The sequence below is a fragment of the Lolium rigidum genome, chromosome 3, assembly GCF_022539505.1.
Source record: "Lolium rigidum isolate FL_2022 chromosome 3, APGP_CSIRO_Lrig_0.1, whole genome shotgun sequence".
Taxonomy (NCBI): Eukaryota; Viridiplantae; Streptophyta; class Magnoliopsida; order Poales; family Poaceae; genus Lolium; species Lolium rigidum.
In genome coordinates, this window is record NC_061510.1 from 375,872,532 (window position 1) to 375,883,226 (window position 10,695).

At 47.3% G+C, this 10,695-nt stretch overlaps 1 protein-coding gene across 1 annotated transcript; it reads left to right on the plus strand.

Moving 5' to 3' along the window:
* Nucleotides 1–6,546: 6,546 nt before the first annotated feature.
* LOC124704345 lies at nucleotides 6,547–10,069 on the plus strand. Its single transcript, XM_047236599.1, has 10 exons — nucleotides 6,547–6,720; nucleotides 6,894–6,953; nucleotides 7,048–7,087; nucleotides 7,608–7,786; nucleotides 8,378–8,416; nucleotides 8,488–8,574; nucleotides 8,709–8,769; nucleotides 9,211–9,335; nucleotides 9,435–9,526; nucleotides 9,610–10,069. Exons 1-10 carry the CDS (start codon nucleotides 6,673–6,675, stop codon nucleotides 9,725–9,727), a joined length of 849 nt encoding a protein of 282 aa, XP_047092555.1. The 5' UTR covers nucleotides 6,547–6,672; the 3' UTR covers nucleotides 9,728–10,069.
* Nucleotides 10,070–10,695: the final 626 nt, after the last annotated feature.

Genomic DNA, 10,695 nt, shown 5'->3' on the forward strand with positions numbered 1-10,695 from the left:
TGAAGCCACAAGGCCCTCCAAAAGGGTTCGACTTCGACGTGACCAAGGCGAGCGGATTTTTGATCTCTTATCACGGAGAAGCATATAAAGGTACCCGAAGGCCACAAGATCCCCACGGTGCAAGAGCTGAACGGAAAGCCATACGCAAGTGGCATAACACGTTCACCCACACCACCAACGACTGCAGGGTGTGGCGGCAGCAGATCCAAATGGCGATAGAAAACGGACGGTTGATTTTCAACCAATACGCCATGAAGGTCGACACACACCCCTTCCCCGCCGTAAACATGGTGGAGTATACTTACCATGGAGGGTGCCGGCCAGATTTCTCGTGCAATATCAACATGGTAGGACCTGGACACCACTCGGTAAGGACGGAGATGAGGGCAGCTGCTCTCATAGCAAAGATACGAGAGGAAGCCGCTCCACGCGATCGGCTCCGCCAAGACGGCAAGCGCTACGTCACGGAGGGAGAGGTGAAAAACATAAGGTATCAACGACCTCTCTCTGATCACCTCCTCAACAAGTATGTGAGTCAGTATGACCAACGCCGGCGATACAACGGCGATGATGAAGAAGATCGTCCGGCTAGGGACGACAGGAGACGTCGTCGGCATGATCGTGATGAGGAGGAGCACGAGCGCCGTGCCAAGGACAAGTTGGGGGAGCGAGTCAACGAGGATAGGCACTGGGACTGTCCCTTCTTCAGACACTGCTGGGATTCAGGAATGAGCCGATTGCCCACAATCGGCAGTTGCCCAGAATGCAACCAGAAGAAAAAGGAGGCAGCCAACGTGTCCGTATTTAAGCGCCTAGGGCCTCTCCCGCCACAAAGCAAACGAGCTGAGTCCCCTCGGTTGAAAGATCTCGAAGATTCAGAAGACGAGGGAGAAGAAGAGGACAGGTACCACCGGCCAAGGTGGTGCCCTGATGGACTCAGCCGTTCCCGGAAGCGCGAGGGTTCAGCGATTGCGCGGCCCGGAGGAAGCCGAAAGGTTATACTTGCATACACCGAGGAAGGCAAGGCCCGATCGGCCGCGAAGGTTCGGCGAACCCTGGATGAAGAGGGTCGTCCACGGAGAATGGAGTGGCGCCCCAAGCAAAGGAAAGCCGATGATGAAACATCGGGCTGGCACAAACATGGTGCTCGTTCTTCCGACGAAGCTTAGTGCTCCACGATTATACGATGCACTCAAGGTGGACGACGGCAAAGCGCACCAACATGATAAAGTCAGAGATTGGGCTGGTTTTATCTACCGGCCTGAACGAGTAACAAAAGCACGTCAATGAGCAAACGTGGCGAGGCTGATCCTTGTGATCGGCCCCAAAAAATTTATGAAGGGACCTCACAAAACCTTCACCGAGCAAGAAACGTGGAGGCCGATTCCAGCAATCGGCCAAAATTATCCTCACCATCATTCTGCCTGGGTTCAACATGTAATCCAACAGAGCCGATACCATCAATTCTCTTGACAGAATCGGCTCGGGGGGCACCCAGGTGGATAAGACACGAGGATATGCAGTGGAAGCGTCTCATCCTTTGGTGGTGGGTATTGAAGTATGGGGGCCGATGCATAAGTCGGCCGTAAAAAATGCAAAAAAAATCGAAAATTTTTGAGCACAGCCGATGCAGCAGACATCGACTTAAGGACATAAAAGCCGATGCATGGCCATCGACTCAAGAGGCATAACAGAGGGTCAATGGAGCACGAAGAGAGACTATGATGGAAGAACTCCTCAATGGAGTGGTCTAATGGCTCAAATCCTCTCTTCAAGAACAATGCCAAGAGCAGCATGGATGTGCAGATCAGGCTAAGGATGGGTTGCGTCAGATCCACCGAAGGAAAGGAGCCGATCTAATCAACAAGGCGCAAGGGGTAGACTGAAGAAGCTCGGGGGGCAACTCACCCTGAAGGTTCTCTGCTCCGGGAGCCGATTTTGTTGGAATCGGTCGGCTCGCATTGTGACGTGAGGTCAATGGCGACATGATTGGCTATTTCGCTACCTTTCTCGCCTTGACTAAGGCTCGGAGAGCCACTAACTTGGGAGGTGCTCTATTTTTGAGAGCCGATGGAAGTTGCATTGGCTGACACTGCATCATGATCTTCTCAGGGAGGAGCTGGGAAGGAAAAGCCGTCGTCTTGTACGAGGTTTGGACCGTGCTGGTGCTGCAAGGGAAGGAAGGAGACTGGTTTCTCAAATTAGCCGATGAACAGTCATCGGCTGTGGGACTGCAAAATACCACGGTCAAGAAAAACAATAAGAATCCGATTCGTTGCTATCGGTCTTGGTGTGGCAAGCGGAAGGATGGAAATTGGATTAATGGAAGGAGAAACTGAAAGAACAATTCTCATTAATTCAAAGGAGCGGCTTTACAAGAAGAGCCGATGGCTCTCAAAAGAGGGATCTCGGTGCCTAGTGCACTGCTACCGCTAGTCCTACTCTACTAGTCGTCGCTGTCCTCATCATCGCCGTCGTCGAGGTCGTCGGCGCTGCTCCCGAGAAGCTCCTCGCCGCCGCTGCCCCGGCCGTCGGGCCGGAGCTTCCTCCTCCTCCTCGTCATCATCATCATCCTCGCTATCCGCCCGGCTGCGGAAGCGCTTCGTTGGAGGATACCCGGCGGAGGAGGAGGAATCATCTTCCTCCTCCTCATCTTCTTCTTCCTCGTCGTCATCGTCGTCCTCGCTGTCCGCCCACATGCGGGAGCGCTTCTTCGGCGGAAGCTCGGCGGAGGGGAGGCCTTGGTCCTCTCCGCTTCTCCTTCTTTCTTCTCCTTGTCAGAGGAGATGGGGTTCGCCCCGGAGCGGGGATCGTCCTCTCCCTTGTTCTTCGGCGACGATTGGAGAGAGAGGCTTGAAGCGGAGGAGGAAGAGGAAGACATGGCTGCAGGGGAAGAGGGTTTTTTTGGTTTGGTGAACAGAGCAGAGCAAGGGGATGGAGTGGTGAACCGTTTGGCACAGATAAATAAAGAGAGTGTAGTGGAGATTTAATGCCATGACGGTTCTCGAGGACGTGATGCCGAAATTGCCAATTCATACGAGAGAAGCCCGGGAGGCGAGGCGTAATGATGGAAGATTCTGCGGCAGTTCGCTCCGCCACGACATGACCCGACGAAAGAAGAGCATAATGATTTTGGAAATGTCATTTCCAAAACCAGGGGGCATGTGTTATCACCTGAATTGGACCGAGTCAGAGGTGGGCCGCGATCAGGATGGGCTTGGAAGATTACACGTGGAAGATCTCTGAAGCGGCCTTGCACGGAGAATTTGGGCTAGATTGCCCGTGTATCTTTAGTTACAGTAGATTGTATCTAGATTAAAGTTAGAGTTTGTCTCGTATACGGTGGGGATCTCCCACGTTAGAAAGTCCTTTGGACTATAAATATGTATCTAGGGTTTATGGAATAAACAACAACCAACGTTCAACACAAACAAATCTCGGCGCATCGCCAACTCCTTCGTCTCGAGGGTTTCTCCGGTAAGCACCATGCTGCCTAGATCGCATCTTGCGATCTAGGCAAGCACAAGCCTGCCCACGTTGTTCATGCGTTGCTCGTGCCGAAGCCTTTTTGATGGCGAGCAACGTAGTTATCTTAGATGTGTTAGGGTTAGCATTGTTCTTCGAATTACATGCTTTCGTTATGCAACCCTTGCACATCTAGCCGCCCTTACACCTATCTTAGGTGTAGGGGCGGCACCCCGCTTGATCATAGTTTAGTAGATCTGATCCGTTACGATTGCTCCTTGTTTCATCAAGGATTAGTTTAACATCCGCAATAGTTAGGCCTTACAAAGGGTTGGAGGATCCAGCGGCGTGTAGGGTGACGTTTGCTAGCCCTAGGAAGGATGTTCCGGGGATCAACCTCGTGTTGGTTTTTAGGCCCTATCTAGGATCGGCTTACGGTCACCGTGCGCGAGCGCGAGGCCCAATCGTGAGTAGGATGATCCGATTATGCGGTGAAAACCCTAAATCGTCGTAGATCTCATTAGCTTTATCTTGATCAAGCAGGACCACCATATATTCGGACACCTCGTTCGAATCATGGGTGGATCGGCTCTTTGAGCCGATTCACGAGATAACCCGAGAGCCGATCGAGGCTCGTATTTAATGTTTACGTGTATGCCATGCAGGAAACTAAGCGAGGCATCATCCACACCTTCCTGACCAGGTATAGGTCAGGTGGCACGCCCTTGCGATAGCATCGGACGTGCGACCAAGAGGCTTTGCGGGCCGTCGCTCTGAGGGACGGGGGCAGCCGCAGCCCTAGTTGTTCCCGGCTCTACTGTGTTGCCCGTCTCTGCCCGCCAGGGGGTTTCTGACGTCAACACCTTTACCCTGTTGGCCAACACTTTAGAAGCTATTTTGTATAACACTTTGCACAAACTTATTGGACGAAAACTAGTTAGATGCTCCGGATTCGCCACCTTGGGAATGAGAACAATAATCGAGTCACACAAACCCTCCAGGATCTCACCACCTTCCAAAAAGCTTCTCATTTGCATTGCAGATTTCTGACCGAAAAATTCCCAATGATTCTGATAGAAAAGTGCTGGGAATCCATCAGGTCCGGGGCTTTTGTAGGATCCATCTGGAAGAGAGCCGCCTTGATCTCACTGTCCGAATAAGGTTTGCAAAGATCTTCATTCATATCAGAAATAACTTTCATCGGAATGGAGTCAAGAACTGCATCAAGACTAGAACAAGGTTCTGATTTAAAAAGGTGCTCATAGAACGATTGCACCATACCTATAATATCATCTTGCTTGTCACACTTTGAGTTGTCTGGTCGCCTTAGGAATCTGATTTTGTTTCCACGTCGCCGCGCCGAGGCACGTGCATGAAAGAAAGCAGTGTTTCGATTCCCTCCGTGCGGCCACTCAATACGAGAGCGTTGTCGAGCCATAATATCCTCCCGCTCAAACAGTTCGCACAATTGTCGTTCGACTTATCGCTCCTTAGCAACACCAGTGTCTGAGACAGGAGCCTCCCGCAGGTGCCTCAGCCTCCTCTCAAGTTTCTGATTTTTGCGGACAACACCAAAGGACCGCTTGCTCCAAGTCTGCAGGAAGCTCTCAACGGACTTCAGCGTCGACCACGTCGACCTGAGAGTTACCTCCATCTCCCCCATCCTGCCAGGCTCTCTCCATCGCCTCCCGGTAATCAGGCGCCCGCAACCACATTGCCTCGAACCGAAAGCCAGCTGGATTGGGCTCGATCTATCGGGTGTATCTCGTGCCAAAGTCACCTGAACTGCATAATGATCTGATGACGTTGTTATAATATTTTCAACAACATAATCATCAAAAAGTTGTGAGAAATCTCCGTTGCAGACTGCACGGTCTAGTCTCACACGAACAAGATCACCATTTGCTTATCGATTGCTTCATGTCATTTTAGGGCTAGTAAAACCCATATCTTGCACCTTAGAAATCTCCAAACAATTCCTAAACAAGCCAATCTGATGATCAGTACGAACACCAGGTCCAAAATACTCGTCATGTAACACCACCTCATTAAAGTCTCCACAAACGATCCAAGGTCCAGTCCATTGAGCCCGCAGAAAACTCAGAAAATCAAAAAAATTCATGACACGGTTCTCTTCGCGGTTCCCCATACACAAATGTCGCTCGCCACTTTGGTGTGTTCTCCATACTGACGTGAACATCAATACATCGTGCATTATGTGGTTTTACATCCACCGTCACTGGCGCTGGGAAAAACTGCTTGACCGAATCAAGGTCAAGCCAAAAGAGGACTAAATTTCCACTCAAACCAACGCTGCTAACAACATAGGCGCCGACATAGCCCAACGACCACATGAAACGTCGAACTTTGTCATCCCTCATCTTCGTCCAATCCCAATCCTTGGCAGTTCCAAACCATGATACTCATTGCGTCTGGTGGAAGTGACCTTCTATTTAAGAACAGAGAGAGTACAACAAATTATAGGAGGAAGTAACTTACGAACATTCCCAGAGAACCAACCTGAGGTTGGGTGGTTAGGAGGGTGGTTGTACCTCACCACTGCGAGTTCAAACCCTGCGTTTGACATCCGTGTGTCTCATAAAGGTGGAATATTCATTCGATGGGAGGCGACGTTCCCGTCGACGACGAGGCGCTCGTGGTGACTTCGTCAATTTCAAGATCCAATCCGCCGGCCCAGTCTTCCGGAGGTGCTCATAGGGGTAGGGTGTGCGTGTGTGCGTTCATAGGGGTGAGTGTATGCGCGTGTATGTGAGCACCTGCGTTTGTACTGTGTTTCTCAAAAAAAAACTTACGAACATCCCCGACTAGGAGTATGTCGCCATGTCCAGTTAACACTTTGGTAAATTGACATGTAGTCCTCCACGTATCTGATTCCATGCTGTATACATGGGACACGTCGTCCCAAGGCGCACCAGCCAACAGGACACGGCCACGCGCGCATGAAGACTACGTGGACCAGCCACGCAAGCAACCGCTTCGCGCATCAACTCACCATTCAGAGCACAACCGACGGCCAGATAATAACGCCACGTAGTAAACAAAATTACAGGAAAAAAATAAATAAATTCTCTCAGGCTCAGCACATCGAGAGCTCGTCAAATGGCAACACCGCTGATCCCGAAGACGACGCTCCCAGTCGGCTCCCACTGATCGCTTCTAGAACCTTCCAGAAGGCTCCGGCCCGCCATGGCCGCGCCCTTCTTCTCAACGCCCTTCCAGCCGTATGTCTACCAGGTCGGTGCTCCTCCCCCCCTGCGATCTGAACCTCCCCCGCACGATTCTGCACATGCTAGGTCTAGATTCGAGGTCGTGGGGATGGATCCACACGATCTGTGGCACTGTTTTCTCCCCGATTGGAGCTCTCGTGATCTGATTCAGTTTTGAATTGCGTGGTTTGCTTTTTTCAGAGCCAAGAGGGATCTGTGACGGCGTTTCAGATATCCGGCGGAGATGTGCAGGTCCTGCAGGTAGTTTCCGGTGCTTAATTCTCACTCTCATGTTCTATCTTCAGATGAATTGAGTCGTGGTCATTTGTGACTGGTTGTGGGAAATGCTTTGTAGGTGATGGTGAAGTCACAGGAGAAGTTGACTGCGAAACCCGGTAACTTGATCTCGTTTCTGTACTGCCAGTTTAAATATCTGCGGCTTGCATGCTTAACCACTATAATTGCTTGTCATCCTGAATTATATTTTAGTTTGTAGGATGTGCTAGCATTGTATTCATGCTAAATTGTCAGAAACTATAACTTACTGCCATGCTGTCAGTTGAATGTTATGAATTATGATTAAATTGCATGGTTTAAAAAAGCGCGCCAAGTGCGCCTAGGCGCTAGGCGACAGTGCTATGCGTGCGGTTATGTCTGCCTAGGGGTGTGGTTAGGCGAGATAGGCGCTGGGCAGACACAAAATTAGGAATCAGGGCCTGTTGCTAATTGTCTTAATCTTACGCCCACCTGTTGGCATCTCCATTACGGTTTTGGTCTGTAGCGCCTTCTGACTGTAAACCCATCTTGAAAAATTACTCTCTATTTGTCGTGTCGTGTATTTACTTTCTTGGAATCATGTGATCCTCATAGAAGCTGTTAGTGTGTACTTTCTCTTCTCATCGCTGTGCTTTACAGGTACAATGTGTTACATGTCCGGGAACATCCAGATGGACAATAATTACTTACCTGAAAACGATGGAGGCGTGTGGCAGTGGATGTTTGGAAAAAGTATAACCAGCACTGTTTTCTTCAATCCTGGCCCTGATGATGGATATGTTGGGATTTCTGCGCCATTCCCTGGGAGGATACTGCCTGTTAGTATCTCTTCTCTGTGAAGTCATTATATAGTTTACAACTTTACATCTTAGCGTTACCTTCCATTTTTTACAGCTTAGCTCTGAGTTGTTTCATCACTTTCAATGCAAAGCCATAGGTTAATCATGCGAACTACATCACCATATCTGCCCATTATTAAAAAGCATTCAAATCCTTCATTTCCAAAAAAGTTATGTCACTTGTTTGTTTTCCCATATTGAACTCCTGAGCAATATGATTTATGATTAATTAATAAAAATTAAACGGCGTCTTGTGCTACTAGCTTTTTAGTTACCAATTAACCTCACCTGCATTTAGTTTTGGTCCTTTAGCAGAAACGACAAGATGTTCTTGGTAGTAACAGGGGGCATTGACATCAAACTTGCATTTAATCTATTTGGTTATGCTGCCTTTAAGAATGTATCTGCTAGGCTACACAAGAGGTTATCTTGTTAAACCAATAGAAGAATACACTCGCAAAATATGTATATTTCATTTGAGTGGTCATGTTATCTCAAGTAGCAGACTATCTGTATTATCAGCCAAACTTCTTATCATAGTCTCACCATAATTGCTTGCTTTTGTCACAGATAGATCTAGCGAACTTTGGTGGAGAACTTCTTAGCCAGGTAAGCTGTCTTGAAGTTTGTCGTTTGCTTGAAAAACAGTCACAAGAACCTCATAGTGTACGAAATTGCAGGCAGATGCTTTTCTCTGCTCGGTCAATGACGTGTCAGTCACAAGTACACTTGATCAGAGGCCGCGCAACATTGAAATTGGTGCAGAGGTATGGTAGTCATTGAGGTACCTTATTGATTACGATATCATATGGGTCCTGCAAGTTGGTTCACTTGATTTTGTATGCTACTGCTGGGCAACTTGTTTGCTAGGAAATGAAAGATGCATATTTTTCTTCTGCAGATGATACTCAAACACAAACTTAGGGGTCAAGGGATGGTCTTTCTTGTCGGTGGTGGAGCAGGTACAAGTTATTTCACCCTTACAATCCGAGTGTTGATTGTGGACGTAGATGTTAGTATTTAAAACTGCAATGCTATTTATGTTCATGAAAAATGGGACCTGGATATTTTAGGGTTTAATATTACAAGCCGTGATTATGTAAATCTCTCGGACATGTTGATTTGATATATTGCTGAAACCTGAAAGATGACTTGGGGAACTTTACCTTTTACTCAAGTATGCATGTTCTGTCATAGGAGTAATAGCGCAGCATCTGATATGTTGTACCTACACATCATTTTGTTAATTTATTACTAGCTAGATTTTCTTAAGACCAAATCTCGATTTATTTCACACAAGCATGAAACTTGTTGTCTGATGCTCATTCTTTTTCTACACACGAAAATTGTTGCAACCTCGGGTCCTCTTAACTTTGGAAGGTTTTGCTATCTGCCTTTGCTAGTAATGCAGAAAATTCTTGCTCCCCGGGAGGTAATTACTGTTGATGCTGGTTGTATTGTGGCTATGACAACCACCATCAACTTTCAGTTAAAGAACCCTACCCAACTGAGAAGAGCAGTCTTCGGGGTTAGTATATCCTTCTTCTTTGCCTACATTTGTTTCATTATGTTCTTTGTGTTGAGAATTGCTTTGTTTCCTTGCTCTGAGAATTATCATTTTATGCAGGGCGACAACCAGCTGAGAGCATCTCTCACAGGACCCGGTGTCGTTTTCATTCAGAGCCTACCCTTCAATCGGCTCTCACAGCGCATCGCGAGGTAAGAATGATGCTGAAGTATGTCTCTTCCCACAGTCCTTGCCTGTCACTGAGCATAAGTGCATTAAATGTTTTCTCAAGCAGTAGATCGGTGGCGGCCCCAAGTTTGAGAGACAACCCCAAGTTCTTCATCCAGATCGTCATGTTCTTCTTCCTCGCATATGTGATGATTGTATCGTCAATAATTCTGACAGATGTTTAGATGATGCTGCGACGAGCATTCTGTGTAATCCTCTTAGAGATGTTCATTGAAAGTTGGAAGAGTAAAAGTTGTTACAGCTTACAGAAGAAGCATAAGCATTCTCCTCTCCCCTTGTAGATGTTCTGGGTCTGAGTAAGCTTGGGAAGAAATTGTGCATTTGTTGTTAGAAAACATAGCTGCTGGGAGCTCATCAGGTTTTTTTTTGTAACATGGGTCTTACTGTTGGTGTGTAGAGACAAGCAAGCTCAAGTTGCACATCATATGGTGAATATAGACATTCACTCAAACTCCGTTGTCTAGTTCCATTTGGTAGTAATATTTCTGTACTGCATATATTGTCAATCTGTGAGCTTCAGTAATTCTTCCAACTCGTCTGTCTTGATTTTGTGGTGAGAAGAGTAATGTAGTGATTAGAAGAATAACTTGATGTTTCAAAAACGAGAAGAGTAATGCAGGATGCTACTGTAACTTTAAGTTATGATCTAAAGTACGCAGCCGGAGTATGCAAGTGTGCAGGGCTGTATCAAACTGCAGTATCAATCTCGGAAGGACAAACAAGCATGTGCACTGAGATGTTTAACAGTTCTTAAAAAAAAATACTACCTCAGCATATAGATACATCTGAATTTGGATAAATGCTTGAAATTCTTTTATCGACGGAGAGAGTCGAAGAACAATAAACCAGTGCTATTGTTTCCCTAGGGTGCGGACCTACACTGCCAGCCTAATGTTTTCTTCGAGGAGAGGCTGATTCAAATCTTGTTATTTTTCTCCTCCCTTGTACCCCTTCCTACTTTAAAAAAAGCAGCTTAGTTTTGTCTAAATACGGAGGTACTTCCTCCATCCACGTCTTAACTTTGTTCAAATTCGAATTAAGACATATTTTGTGGAACAGAGAGAGTATATAGACATATTTTAACTATAGATACATACTACCTCCATCCCAAAGCTTAAGCCTTATAATATTT

Bases quoted from the DNA above. Each gene is read 5' to 3' on its own strand.
- LOC124704345 (XM_047236599.1), top strand. From the start codon at position 6,673: ATGGCCGCGCCCTTCTTCTCAACGCCCTTCCAGCCGTATGTCTACCAG. The intron at 6,954-7,047 runs GTAGTTTCCGGT...AATGCTTTGTAG, and splicing joins GAGATGTGCAGGTCCTGCAG to GTGATGGTGAAGTCACAGGA. The intron at 7,787-8,377 runs GTTAGTATCTCT...CTTTTGTCACAG, and splicing joins TCCCTGGGAGGATACTGCCT to ATAGATCTAGCGAACTTTGG.